Source organism: Rhincodon typus, chromosome 36 (assembly GCF_021869965.1).
Source record: "Rhincodon typus isolate 14 chromosome 36, sRhiTyp1.1, whole genome shotgun sequence".
In the NCBI taxonomy this organism is placed as follows: domain Eukaryota; kingdom Metazoa; phylum Chordata; class Chondrichthyes; order Orectolobiformes; family Rhincodontidae; genus Rhincodon; species Rhincodon typus.
This window is the reverse complement of record NC_063367.1, coordinates 16,448,510-16,462,943: the sequence shown is the minus strand read 5'-3', so window position 1 is coordinate 16,462,943 and position 14,434 is coordinate 16,448,510. Positions and strand designations below refer to the sequence as shown.

Here is a 14,434-nt window from a genome sequence, read left to right as displayed (position 1 = left end):
TATCATTTGCTTGTCTCAATTATCCGGCTATAATTGGACCGATTATCACATTTCCGTCAAGATGAAAAGGCTAAACCATATACCCATTCATTACAAAAGTGTATTATGAACTGCGAAAACTGCTTTCTTTGGCACTACCCGCATTCATGTCATTGTTCACATTTCTCCAGGAAAACGATTATTTGCATAATTGTCACGAATGGGCGAGGCATTGAGAGGCTAAATTTAAAACTACTCGAGCCAGCCGCAGAGTCAATTCTTTGCAGCGACTTGCAGGTAGCTCCCAGCGAAAAGTCGAATTGTTGGAACTTTTGTAACTTTTTCGTCGCCTTTGCCCAGGTGAGGTGATCCTATTTAATTTTAATTTTCTATGCTTTATATGCGGCGACTTGCTGCGAGTTACAGACTTGGCAACATCAAATCTAAAACAGTCTTCAGTGTTATAAACCGTTCAGTCCTGTCGCTGCTAAGTTTTAAAAACAACTTAAGGATTTGTAAAACGAATGGTTTGCAAGTATTAGACTGGGGAAGTTTAGCCACATAATTGAATAACAATTTAAAGATTACGCTTGCATATGACACTGATTTTTAAACAGTTTCTTTTAAAAGCAGTGCTGTGATGAACAGTTATCGAGACTCGAAACTTTAGCTTGCACTCTCTCCTTGGATGATGCCCTTTGACCCGCTGTGATCGCCAGTATTTGTTTTCAATAAACAGTGCATGTTTTTTCTCCTTAACAATGGTTCCTGCTGAATAGTAATTCGCAAATCTAAAAGTTAGCTTTATCCTAGAGTTACAAATCTTGTACCATCTCAAAACTAAACTGCACCTGTCAGTTCTGAGGAAGGGTCACCGGACCCGAAACGTTAACTCTTTTTTCCTTCACAGATGCTGCCAGACCTTCTGGGCTTTTCCAGCAACTTTGTTTTTGTTCCTGCACCTGTCAAATTCAAAACAGATTAGTAGCTGGATTAGAGGGAAAGAACGCCAGAATTGAGTTTTTTTTTACCCAGAGTGTGTTAAGAATCTGCAATTCAGTGCCTGAAAGAGCGCCATATTTTTAACAAACATTTAATAGCTGATGAAATGTGACCTGCAACGTTGCTGGCCGAGTGAAGGAAGGTGGGATCAGACGAGGCAGCTTTTGTTGACCAGAATGGACGTGATGGACTGAACGGCCGCCTTTTTAAACAGAAATAATCGCAAGGCGCTGGAAATGCTCAGCGAGATGGTGTAGTATACGTGGCGAGAGAAGGTCCAGCGTACATACAAACCCTGTCTGGATACTTTCTATTCAACCTGCTAGGGATGTCATGACACCCACCTTGGGACTTGAGCCCAGGGTCTCCTGGCTCAGAAGGGAGGCGCATCACAAGACCCTGAGCTGATGGGTGGTTCCAGCATTTTTCCACCGTATTTCAACCTTCTATGATTTACTTATTTTTTGTTGTTGCTTTGGAAGGTACTGCGGATTAGCAGAGCCCGGATTAGGAGCTAGTATGCGTTTATAGTTGGGGGGTGACTATTGGTAAGAACCGTCAACAATGAACATGAAATATTGTTTCACAGGAGTAGGTGTTAGAAGTGGGAGAGACTCCTGATCACTCAGAGCCATGCGGCCTCTCTATTGCAATACAGCCTGCACTCTTCCTTGCATTAAGGGACTGTGCTCCTGATAAAATTAAAATTGCTACGAGTTTGGATCAAAGGGCCATTCGGCCCTTCCAGCCAGCTTCGATATGATCATGGCCGGTCATCTAGGTCATTATTCTGTTTCTACTTTTGCCCCATACCCTTTGATCCCTTTAGCCCTGAGAATGATAGCTATGTTTTGATCGAAAAGCACCAGTGCATGGCCTCTAGGAACTGGACCTTAATTGTAATGCAAATTGGAAATTGAAACTTATTACAAGAAGCCTTTAGAAACTCCCTTTCACTGAAATGACCTTATCTCAAGGAAGAAAATATACGATCCTTACCTAGTCTGCCCCAAATGTAATTCCAGACTGACAGCAATGTGGTTGACTTTTTAACTGCCCTCTGAAATGGTGAAGCAAGCCACTAAGTTGTCAAGAAAGTGGTTCACTACCACCTTCAGAAGGGCAATTAGGGATGGACATTGCTAACTTTGCCAGCAATGCCCGCATGCCACTTTTTAAAAAGTTTTTGCAATTAAAGAAGATCATTTATTGACCGGCTAAAGATACAAAGGGCTGAACAAATAACCAAATGGTCTAACGCGCTGCATGCTTTCAACTCGGATACAAAAGCAAAATATTGTAGATGCTGGAAATCTGAAATAAAACAGTATACACATCACGGCAGGCAGCACCTGGAGAGGAAGAAACAAAAATTCAAACTTCAGTCGATGGCCATTCATCAGAACTTGAGAAGGGTTAGGGAGCTGAAATGTGTTAATATTATTTCTCTCGCCGCACAGCCCAGCTGATGGGTATTTTCTGTTCACATTTTCCTTGTCAACTCTGAAACTCTTGACAAGTATTGCACTGGGAAGACTATGGGTTCTCTCTCTTTGAAACCCCCTCCTGGAATGTGCATTTAGAATAACAGGCAAATCCTTCCAATGCACCAGTGTTAAGAAAAAAAAGAATTAACGTTTCGGATCCGGTGACATGTTCTGAGGAAGGGTCACCGGACCCGAAACGTTAACTCCGTTTTTTGTCTTCACAGATGCTGCCAGACCTGCTGAGCTTTTCCAGCAACTCTGTTTTTGTTCCTGATTTACAGCATCCGCAGTTCTTTCGATATAACAAGGTGTAGAGCTGCATGAACACAGCAGGCGAAGCAGCATCAGAGGAGCAGGAAAGCTGACGTTTCGGGTCTTTCGGTTGTTATTCACCAATGTTAAGATTGGGAGAGACTCTTGGTCATGCAGAACCGTGCGGTAACATTGCAATACTGACCACAAGCTGCACTCTGAAAAGTGACTTCCTTGCATTGGGGGACTGCTCCTGATAAAAGTTAAAATTGCTACGAGTTTGGATCAAACGGTATGTTTCTCCTTGCGGTGTCAAGGTGCAGGATATCACACAGCGATTACAAAAGCTTCTGAAATGGGATGGTGCATACCCAGAGTAGATGGAGCACGATACGAGTAGAAATGAGGCTCTTCGTCAGATGTTGAGAATAAGGAGTATGAACCTCTGATACTGAGTATGTACCCACGCCAGCTGAAATGCAACAGTGCAAGACGTCAGCTCACCGCTACCTTCTCGAGGACAATTTGGCTGAGCAAAATATGTTGCCCTTTTCGGCCGAACCTACATGTGATTGAATTTTAAAAACAATGCATCCTAGATGATGCCAACCACTGGACTGTAACAGGGAGAGAAGGGTTGGGATTGTCAACAAAGTGGCTGGAAGCATGGGAAGGGAGGGTTTCAGATTTCTGCAGTATTGATAAAACCTGCAGAGGTTGTAAACTGGAGAGACTTCATGAAAGCTGTAAATACAGCAGCTCAGACAGATTTAAATTAGGTGGTGTTTAGGAAGAGGGATATCAGCCATGCTGACATTGAGTGCCCCAACGCAGACTTGATGGGCTGAGCGGTCTAATCCTCATTGCTCTTATCTTCCTGGATGTTGCAGAGTTGTCAAATAAACTTGAAAGAAGGGTAGATGAACATTATGGGGTTTGTACTTTAGCATGGAGTTCGTGTTTCATTAAAAAGTGAAAGAACTGCAGATGCTGTAAATTAGAAACAAAAACAGAAATTGCTGGAAAAGATCAGTAGGCCTGTGGAGAGAAAATAGAGTTAACTTTTGGGTCAAGTGAGTTCTGTGGAAAGGTCACTAGACCTGAAATGTTAACTCTGATTTCTTTCCACAGATGCTGCCAGACCTGCTGACATTTTCCAGCAATTTCTGTTTTTGATCATGTTTCATTAGTTACCCTTATGTTAGAATCTGGACTAATTCCAGCAATTGCAAAAGGCTAACAGAATTAAACTCTAAGGCTGAAAAAGAGACAATAGTAGTGGAAAAATAACCATATGAGACCTAGTTATTTTTCCATCTTTCTCAGTCTTTTGATACCTATTATGGAGAAACATTGAGAGTGAGATGTTACCCAACTTCATAAAGGAATTGCTGACAATTGTGATCATGTAGAATGAGTGAGAGTGAGAGCCAGGGCAGCCAGCCAGCCAGCCACACATACTGGTATTAACATAGAACTGAGCTTATCCTTCCATGTACAGACCCTAACAACAAGTTAGTTTTGTTTCTTCCAATTTTGAAAGTGAATCTAAGTGATCCACCTCACTAGCATTGTGACAATCTGAAATTACAGTGGTATTGATACCGTAACAGGCCGTTCTTTTGACCTCATGTACCAGATTACGTTCAATATGTTTAATAGGTCACCCCCACATCAGCCTCCACTTTTCTAGAGAAATATCATTCTTGGATTGGGAAATAGCTTTGTTTCCTGATTTTTTTTTAAAAGTGTCATTCTTCATGGAATCACACAGAAGCTACAGCACAGAAAAAGGCCATCAGCCCCAATTCTATATAATTCAGCTTTCATGTTGCTCCCAACTGTATGCTCATACTTTCCAGATCCTTCTATCCCTTTCTCCCTCATGTAATTATCAGGCTTCTTCATAAGTATACTCATACTATTCACCCAATTAGTTCCTGTAGCAGCAAATTCCACATTCTAATCCTTATTTGTCAGGTAGTTTCTCCTGACTTCCCAGTTTGATTAATGCTATTTTTAAATTGTGTTTTGTTTTGGAAACTCCCACAAGAGGAAATATCATCACTAGATTTATTATCCCACTTCTCAGAACTACAAAGAATCTTGAAAACTTAAATCAGGTCACACCTCCTCCTTCTGATTATTCTTAGAAAAATGAATCCCAACTTTTTTAATCTTTCAGGTAAAGTATAATCTTTTAGTTATGAATCACGTTACTCCATGTCTGATCTGACCATGTTTAACATAACTTATCCAATTTTCAATTCTAACTCTATATGAAAGAATCCCACTGAGGGTCTAGGCGCGAAACGTCAGCCTTCCTGCTCCTCTGATGCTGCTTGGCCTGCTGTGTTCATCCAGCTCTACACCTTGTTATCTCAGATTCTCCAGCATCTGCAGTTCCTACTATCTCCAATCCACAAGTTTATTCATTTTCAAAATGTGCTCCATTCTTTTATATTTTCAGTTTTTCAATGTTTTTCAATTACATCATTGAGTAAAGATTCCATTATGCTTCCTGGCATAATCCATTGAATACCTGTAATTGTTTGCCCCATATTCCTGTGAAGGATGACTCCAAGCAATAGCATTCCTCATCAAAGCATTCTCTATTAACTGTATCTAATAAGTTGTGCAGCTTCACTCTGGTACACTCCAAACTATAACATTTTCAATTGACATTTTCAGGTATATACAAAGGACAACAGAGATGACTTTTTATGATGGTATTTTCCCCTTCTATCCAACGTCAAGAACACCAGTGGTGTTCAACACCATCCAAATTGTGGTCATCATTATATTTTTAGTCTTCCTGGTGGCCTTTCTTGTCATACTGATCGGCATTCGTGGGATTGAAGTAAGTACCTATTTTACTTGCAGTTTTAATTCCAGAGCACGCAAACACTAGAAAATGCATAACAACAAAAGTAATTTTAATTAAGGAGTTTAGGTGGGTTTGCAAACAGCTGTTTTTGGAGCAGAGAAGGTTAACCAGACTTTTAAAGTGCTGAAAATTATGAGAAACTTTGACAGATCAAGCAAAGAGAAATTTAATCTAACATCAGCAAGTTTGGTAAGAAGAATTAAGATAACTAACCAGAGGGAACATGATGCAACTGTTTTTTTTAATGCCATGAGTTGTTGTGATCTGGAATGAGATTCAATATTAACTTTCAAAGCAGGATGCAAAGGGAAATCCCTGGTGTATGGGAAGTAACAGAGTGGAGAAAGGTTAATTTGGATAGCTGTTTCAATTATTCTGCACTGTTTTGATGGGCCAAATGGCCTCCTTTTTCTGTCCATATGATTCTACAGCACCAATATCTAAATGCACTCAATCCAACATAAGTGCAGACACGAAATACATTTTCAACATCATTTTCTGGGAAAACTACCAATTGAGGAATTATTTTTCTATGTAACATATTTTTTTTCTTCCTGAGCCCAGCTCAACTATGCCATTTGAATCCCAAATAGAGAAGGACTTTGTTCACACTGCAGTCTGCATCCGAGCTCCCACATAGGGAGGCAATGGCATAGTGGTATTATCGCTGGACTGTTAATCCAGAGTCCTAGCTAATGTTCTGGAGACCCAGGTTCAAATCTGGAATTAAGAGTCTAATGATGACCATAAATTCCATTGTCAACTGTTGAAAAAGCCCATCTAATTCACTAATGCCCTTTAAGGAAGGAAACTTCCATCCTTATCTGGTCTAGACTATATGTGACTCCAGACTCACAGCAATGTGGTTGACTCCCATCCTCTGGGATGGGCAATAAATGCTGGCCTAGCCATATCCTCATCCTATGAATGAATAAAAAGAAAAATTGGCTATTTTAGGAGAGGCTGTATCTGACCCTGGTACTTTAGCTAGATGGTAGGGGGCAACCGACGAGAGTTTGTCTGATTCTGTTTACAGCAAAAGAGTCATTTCAAAGGCAGTGCATGAGTCTGACTCAAAACAATTTGCTTCCATGCATCCCTATTTGAACCTTTTTTTGAAAAACGGTGAGAAGCGTCTAAAAGGGAAGTGGGGAGAAAACTTTTCTCAGTGTCTTTTTGCTGCAAATTCACACTTACCATATAGCATCAACAGCATTAACGTACAATTCACCTTGATAGGACCTTAAGGTCATAAGATGTAGGAACAGAAGTAGGCCATTCAGCCCATTGAATCTGCTCTGCCATTCAATGAGATGATGACTGATCCAATAATCCTCCATTCCACTTTCCTGCCTTTGCCCCATGACCCTGGATTCCCTTCCTCATTAGAAATCTGTCTGTCTCAGCCTTGAATATGCTTAGCCACCCAACATATATAGCCTCTGTTGTAAAGAATTCTACAGATTTACTATCCTCTGAGAGAAGAAATTCCTTCTCATCTCTCACTTAACTGAGTGAGCCCTTGCTCTGAGAAAAGCCCTCTGTTCCGAGACTGTCCCACAAGGAGTAACACCTCTCTGCATCAACCATGTCAAGTCCCCTCAGAACTTTGTATTACACTGGCATTCATTTCCTACACCACACAGACATGGTCCATTTGGAGTTAGAACCATGTTGTGTGATTTTCTGAAATCAAGCTTTTCTGCCTTTAGTCAAACTGGTAACACAAAAATCAAACCCCAGATCACAGCTTCCCTGGCTTCATGGTCAAAAGTGCTGGGAATTGAGAATTGAGAATATTGAATATTTAGAATGCAAGAGGTAACACCAGTTTATTTATCTTAGTACAATTTCAATGTGCTGCGAGGATCGATACACTCCTCACTCTAGGGGCTAGCCCTGAGCTGACTAGTCAGAGCTCATGTACTGTGCACATGTAAATAAAGGGTGACTTGGTGATGAGATACTGGCCTCTATGCCACTATTTCAGTAGGGTACCCAGTTGTCTCAGAACCTGGTGAATTATTCCAGTGAAAGGACAATGATTCAGCCATGTCTTTGAATAGCAGAACAGACTTGTTGGACCAAATGGCCTGTTTTTGCTTCTACATCTTGTTGTCTTATGGTTGAAATATTGGTGAGGCACAGTGCTTACATTCTTTGCCAGTGGATGCTGTTTTTTTTTCTACTATAAACTGTCTGATCATTTTCCAGAAACTACACTGGTTCATGAGGGTCACCCTGAGTCTCTTCATTGGTGCCGTCATTGTTGGTGAGTACCATCAGATCCATCCTTAAGGCCACTTTTCATTGCAAAAACCACCTTCCAGGAGAGCCCATCAGTGCAGCAGTGTGCTGCATCACTTAGTCCTGCTCTAACTCAAGTTATGGCAACAAATTACTCCAAAGCAATATTTGAAACTGTGTAACTTTAAATTGGCCAGCCTTGTGCTTTGCTAAGAGAGGAACAAGCCAGAATGTAAGGAATGAGCAGCAAACAGTTAAATACTAGGATGTTATTGCCAGTTAAGTGCAATAGGAAGCACTTGTTCTGAAGACAGGATCTTCAATACACAAAAGGATGGGTCGTGTGATATTACTACTGATCCCCTTCTGTTCAGTCTGCGTGGGAATTTCAAGGCTGAATGGTGCCTCAGAGTGGATGTCAGACATTTATTTTTCAATAACCACTATTTAAATGTGGTTATTGTAGAACTGTGAGATCAACAATTGATTCTTATTGGGAAACCTGACAAGTAACTATCCAACTCCAGTGAAGGGAGCACTGCTCAGTTAATTTGAATTCATCTTGACCTATTACATCAGAACAGACAGAGGTGGGATGCTGGATACAGGTACAAGACATTTGCTACTGTTCTTGTTGTGGTTTTTAAAAAGGGTGGCTGTAGTGATTGGATTGAGGGTCATGTGGATCTCATTGACTAGAGATCTTTGATTAGGATTTGTTAATCAGGGAGGCCTGGCTGACAGATATAAACAGGAGATTCAGAGAGCATCCTCACTCTAGGGGCTGGCCCTGAACTGACTGGTCAGAGTCCATGTATTATGCACATATAAATAAGGGGTGACTCAGTGATGGGATACTGGCCTCTGTGCCATTATCTCAGTCGAGAACCCAGTTGTCTCAGAACGTGACAGAATTCCGTCCATCTCTCTCTCCCAAGTCCAGGAGTTTCAGGATGTTGGTGTCTGGACAGGAACCGTAGCTGTTAGTGATTTTCCCATCCAACGTGGAAATGTAATTATTCTTTGGCTGGTGTGCAAAAGGAAAATGCAAACCTGGACTGAGGTCTGCAAAAAGCTAAAGCAGAAGTACAGGGTAATAGGGCAGTTGGCCCCTTTCTGAAGTATAATATTTGGAGACAATAGCAATTTCACAACCTGAATATTTTTAAGTGCAAAGGGCTATTATTAGAGTTTTTTTTTAACTTGAGCAAAACTAGATATCGTTGAGCTGGGAGGTATATGCATGTGAGACTTCAATTTGTAATTAAATATTACACTGAGTAAAGTTTAGTCTAGGATCACCTGTTTACTAATAGGCTTTAGTCAACAACAAGAATTTTAATAGTGTAAAACACCATTTCAAACTTGACATAGATAAATGAGCCATTAGCCATAGAGGAAGTATTGACCTCGTGGAATTATTGCTAGATTATTAACCCAGAGACCCAGGTAACGTTCTGGAAACCTTGGTTCAAATTCTACCAGAGGACAGATGGTAAGGTTTGAATTCAAAAGAAAATTTGGAATTAAGTGTCTAATGATGACCATGAGACTGTTGTCAATTGTTGGGAAAACCCCATCTGGTCCGTTAATATCCTTTAAGGAAGAAAACTGTCATCCTTACCTGGTTGTGATGTGGGGTGGACAAAGTCAGAAGTCATACACCAGGTTGTGGTCCAACAGTTTATTTAAAATCACATGCTTTCAGAATGCCGCTACTTCATCATCCTTCACCTGTTGAAGGAACAGTCCTTTGAAAGATTGTGATTTTAAATAAACCTGTTGGACCATAATCTGGTGTCATGTGACTTCTCACCTGGTCTAGTCTACGTGGAACTCCAGACACAACAATGTGGTTGACTTTTAACTGCCCTCTGGGCAATTAGGGATGGGCAATAAATTCTTGCCAAGCCAACAACACCCTTATCCTGTGAATGAATAGAAAAAAAAACTTGCAAATTAAATAACATTGAGAAGTATAGAAGGAAATTCAAAGCTACAGGAGAAACGTTACAGGGGAAGTAAGAAAATAGGATGCTTTAGTTGGTTTATGAATTTGAATCAGATTGTTGGATGCACTTGAGAAGACAAGGATCAGCAAAGTACATCTTCCCATTTGGTGAAGAGGAAGCCTCGTAATTTCCTTTGTATTTCTCTTTCAGCTGTCAATTTCACCAATGACTGGGAGAGAGGTTATGCCATGGTGAACACAACATATAAATCCTTCAGCAATGAGAAAGTCAAAGCAGAAGTTGGGATTCACATTGGGTTGAAAGGAGTAAATGTAACTCTGAAAGGTAGAGTTTTTGTTTATTTTCCCTCTCCACCTCTGTTTGCTGCATGTGATAGTGCAATGGCTGTGGTCTTGGACCATGAGCTGAAATCCAAGCATTGAAAGCTGTCATGGTGAATTCAAAAGACATGCTGGTTTTGTGGGCTGATGCAAAGGAAAGAGAAGATTGGTTGCAGAAGCTGGCAGACGGTTGTGAGAACCTAACCAGTTTGCTAATGTAGAGAAGAGGACTAAACTTACCTGACAACATGCAACTGCAATCCCACACCACATGGTGACTCTTGGTGCTCTCTGACGTTGCCTAGAAAGCTCCTCTGTCACAGAAACAAACATATACAGCCAAATGTCACCTATTAAGACAATCAGAGGAGAAGTAGGTCATTCAGCACATTGAAACTGCTCCACCATTCAATGAGATCATGGCTGATCTGAAACCTCAACTCTATTTTCCTGCCTTTTTCTCCATAAGCCTTGATTCCCTCACTGATTAAATATCTATCTATATCAGCTTTGAATATACTTAACTTGGGAAAATTGGGAACCTTGGGAAAATGAGTGATAGTAAGTTCAGCCTTGGCAGTGCAGCCCAGGAGCAAATGCATTTTAAAATATTTTGCCTTCAGTTTCCTTTTTGAGCTGATCCACAGAGGTTCCCACCCTCCCATCTCCAATCTCTCAATCTCCCAGTCTCTCAATCATAAACATGTTTAGTAATTGAGCATAATTCAAGTGCTTGTTTAGAAATGAAGGATAGTTCTAGGGCTCTTATGATGCAATGATAGTGTCCCTACCTCTGAACAAGATTGTCTGGGCTCAAGTCCTAAATGCTCCAGAGGTGTACGATAATATCTGAATGGACTGTTTAAAAATACCTATAAAGAAGCTCAAGGTGCACAGTGACTAAATAGGTTTGTGCTCTAGATCATGTATTGAATCATTAAATAACTCGTACCATTTAGTTGCAAGTCAAAACTCTTAATGTAAGGAGGAAAAATGCTAATGAGAGTTAATAAGCCATTATGTGTCTGCAGGACTCCCTGAGACTCAACTTCATGAAATCATCAACTACAACGAAGAGTTTCTTTGGCAGTTTGGATTGAACTATGAAAGCCAATATCGCAAAGGGCTAGAGAGGGGCCTTCCAAACCCAATTCTGTACATAGCAGAGAAGTTTACTCCCAATAGCCCGTGTGGTGTGTATTCGCAGTACAGGGTCTCTGGACAGTATGCCTCTGCTACAATGTGGTAAGTTATAGAACAAACATTCAGTGCGTTAAGAGTGAAATGTTGTCACATCTTCTGTCTAAGGCTATGACTACATCTTAAGACTTAGCCATATCTTCTAAAGACTCAGTTGCTAACTTAGCGATGGAGTTGCAATGGGCAGTGTCTGGCCCAGCAGCAAGTTGAACTTGGCACAAAAGTGTCAAGTTGACAAAACAAAACAAAACATCACTTTGACCATAAGTTCAGAATTTTTCCAAACAGGCAAAGGCCTTACCCAACCAGCCTTGATGTGAGCATTTTCCCATGGCCAACTCACCTAACCTATACATCCCTGGACACTACAAGCAATTTAGCATGGCCAATCAACCAAAACTGCACATCTTTTGACTGTGGGAGGAAACTGGAGCACCCTAAGGAAACCCACGCAAACACAGGAGAATATACAAACTCCACACGGACAGTCACCTGAGGCTAGAATCAAACACAGGACCCTAGCACCATGAGGCAGCAGTGCTAACCACTGAGCTACCATGCCACCCATATCTGAAAATGTGTTTCCTGATTTCATCACTGAATGTCCTAGCTCTCACTAGGTTCTGTCCCTTGATCTAACGTTTCGGCCAAATCATATATTTTCTCTGGATCTATCATATTGTATCCTTTAATCACTTGAAATGCTATGATTTGATCACCCTTCAATCTTCTGTACTTGGGAATGTAAACCTAGTCTGTGCAAACTATCATCATCATTTGACGGTTTTTAGCCCCATCTGCACAAAGATGTAAAAAGATTGAGGAAGAGTTTTTATATGTTTTTCTTATTTACCAGGGTGGCTCTGTGTGCTTGGATGCTTTCCAATATCCTTCTGTGGCTGCTTGTCTTTTTATATGGAGGATACATGATACTGGTAACCGGCTTTTTCATGATTTTCTCGTTGATCTCATTTGGTACAACGAGACATACGCCACTCTGTGCCATCCAGTTTGATGATATGAAATTACAGAGCGCCCTTGGGCCATCCTTTTGGCTAACTTTAGCAACAGGTAAGTGCCAAGGTCCAGCCATTGCTAGGGGGAGGGTGGAAGGAGGACCAATAAAATGTCAATCCATTTAATTCCACTGTGGACTAATCTAGTGGAGAAACTAATAACACATGCAATATTAATAATCAGACACTATTAGTTACACAGTGACATTGTGGCAAAAGATGGCAAAGTCCTTTGGAGAGCAGATGACTCCAAATGTTAAAGCTGTCTGATCTGCTATTTGCTCCATTCTCTATAAGACCATTGCTTATAAACCTGCTAATTCTATGGAGCATCCATACAACCTACACTTTTGGCACAGTGGCTTCTATTCCCATATATGTGCGTGTTATCCAAAATAAATTCAAAAAGGTGCTGGGAACAATCAGCAGATCAGATGGTATCTCTGGAGTGAGAAACAGTTGATGTTTCAGGCCACCTTCTATCAGACCTGGAAGGAGCTGATATTTTGTAAATCAGTGCAAAGCCAAGGTAAAGAGTGGGGAGTAAGGGTATAGGGCAGAAGAGGAGGATGAGTGGATGGGGTAGGCACAATTGAGCCATCATTCCCTACTGAGGTTTGATCTCCTCTTGTGTGTGGGCGTGCATGCACATGCAATTCTCCTCCCCATATAACATGATCTTTGCATGCATCCAATGTATACACTATGTAATCTTCTGGGAAATGTACAACTTGAATTAATGGTCCAGGCTATTGAGGAGTGGGAATTGGAGGAATCAGCCTCTGTAGGTGATTGGAATTAGATCAGGAGCTTGCTGAGATCCTGAATGATCTCACATGGTAAATATCCATTGTGTATCGTCATCTGCCCTCTTGTTAGAAACAACATTTCTGAAGCTTCTACCCTGAGCAAATCAGTGAATCACAGTCAACTGACAAAGCTGATGACTACTCTGGATTCCGCTTTTTCCTGATAGAAGAACCATTTCCAGATATCTAACTTCAGGCTATAACCCTTAAATCCTACCTGGAATAAACTGCCAACTCGAACACATTCTGTCCCCTGCATGATTTGCTAATCTGCAGTCGATTTAGGGATTGGCAGCTAGAGAATCACAGACTTGGAGGGGGTGCAATTTGACTTTTATTTTTAAAATGTCCATTCACAGTATGTGAGTATCACTGGCTTGGCTAGCATTTGTTGCCCATTCTTCAAGGCCCTGGATAAGGTGGGAGGGAGCTGCTGCCTTGTGCTGCTGTGGAGGGTGCACCAGGACTTTGACCCAGTGACCGTGAAGAAACAGTGATATATTTCCAAGTCAGGGTTGCAAGGGTCTTGGAAGGCTAATCATAGGTGACAGTGATCCCATGTCTGCTGCCTTTATCGTCAGTAGCTAGTAGGGGTTGCAGATTTGGAGGATAGAAAACGGTTGAACTTCATAGGATCTTTTAAAGACATGAAACTACAAATGTTGGAGATAGCTGACTTTTTCTATTGTATTTCTGTGTTTCTGCAGCTTTGCTCTGTTTGATTATTGGAGTGACCATTGTGGCCATGAGCATCTTTGCTCCGACCAGGATGAGCAAGGTCTTCCTGATGAATGCCAGCAACAATGAAGAGGACAGCTACGAGACTAGTTTTTATAACCAGTCTTACAGTGATGCCTTTAAAGTGAATCAGAGTTTGCCATTGGAAGTAAGTACACAAAGCCTCAAACCCGTCTGACTCCCTGCACTCTTCTAATACTACTCAGTTGTGCATCCCTGGTCTTAATTGTTCCACCGTAGGCGAACATGGGTTTAGCTGAGCCCCACACTCTGGATTTTCCTCCCTATACTTCTCCATTCTTTGATCTGACTAAAATCTTTGACCACACCACACTCTTTACCGAAAGATGCTGTAAATCAGGAACGAAAACAGAAGTTGCTGGAAAAGCTCAGCAGGTCTGGCAGCATCTGTGAAGGTAAAAATCAGAGTCTCACAGTTCTGAGGTAGGGTCACCAGACCTGAAACGTTAACTCTGATTTTTTCCTTCGCAGATACTGCCAGACCTGCTGAGCTTTTCCAGCAA

At 41.2% G+C, this 14,434-nt stretch overlaps 1 protein-coding gene across 1 annotated transcript in view; it reads left to right on the top strand.

The window, feature by feature from the left end:
- Positions 1-215: 215 nt before the first annotated feature.
- Positions 216-14,434, top strand: part of LOC109919233 (dual oxidase maturation factor 1-like) — a 17,213-nt gene continuing 2,994 nt past the window's right edge. The window contains exons 1-7 of the mRNA XM_020519221.2: positions 216-339; positions 5,412-5,580; positions 7,822-7,879; positions 10,017-10,151; positions 11,179-11,392; positions 12,204-12,418; positions 13,880-14,058. Coding sequence (XP_020374810.1) covers positions 5,434-5,580; positions 7,822-7,879; positions 10,017-10,151; positions 11,179-11,392; positions 12,204-12,418; positions 13,880-14,058 — 948 coding nt within the window. The 5' untranslated portion in view covers positions 216-339; positions 5,412-5,433. The remainder of the gene's footprint in view (positions 340-5,411; positions 5,581-7,821; positions 7,880-10,016; positions 10,152-11,178; positions 11,393-12,203; positions 12,419-13,879; positions 14,059-14,434) is intronic.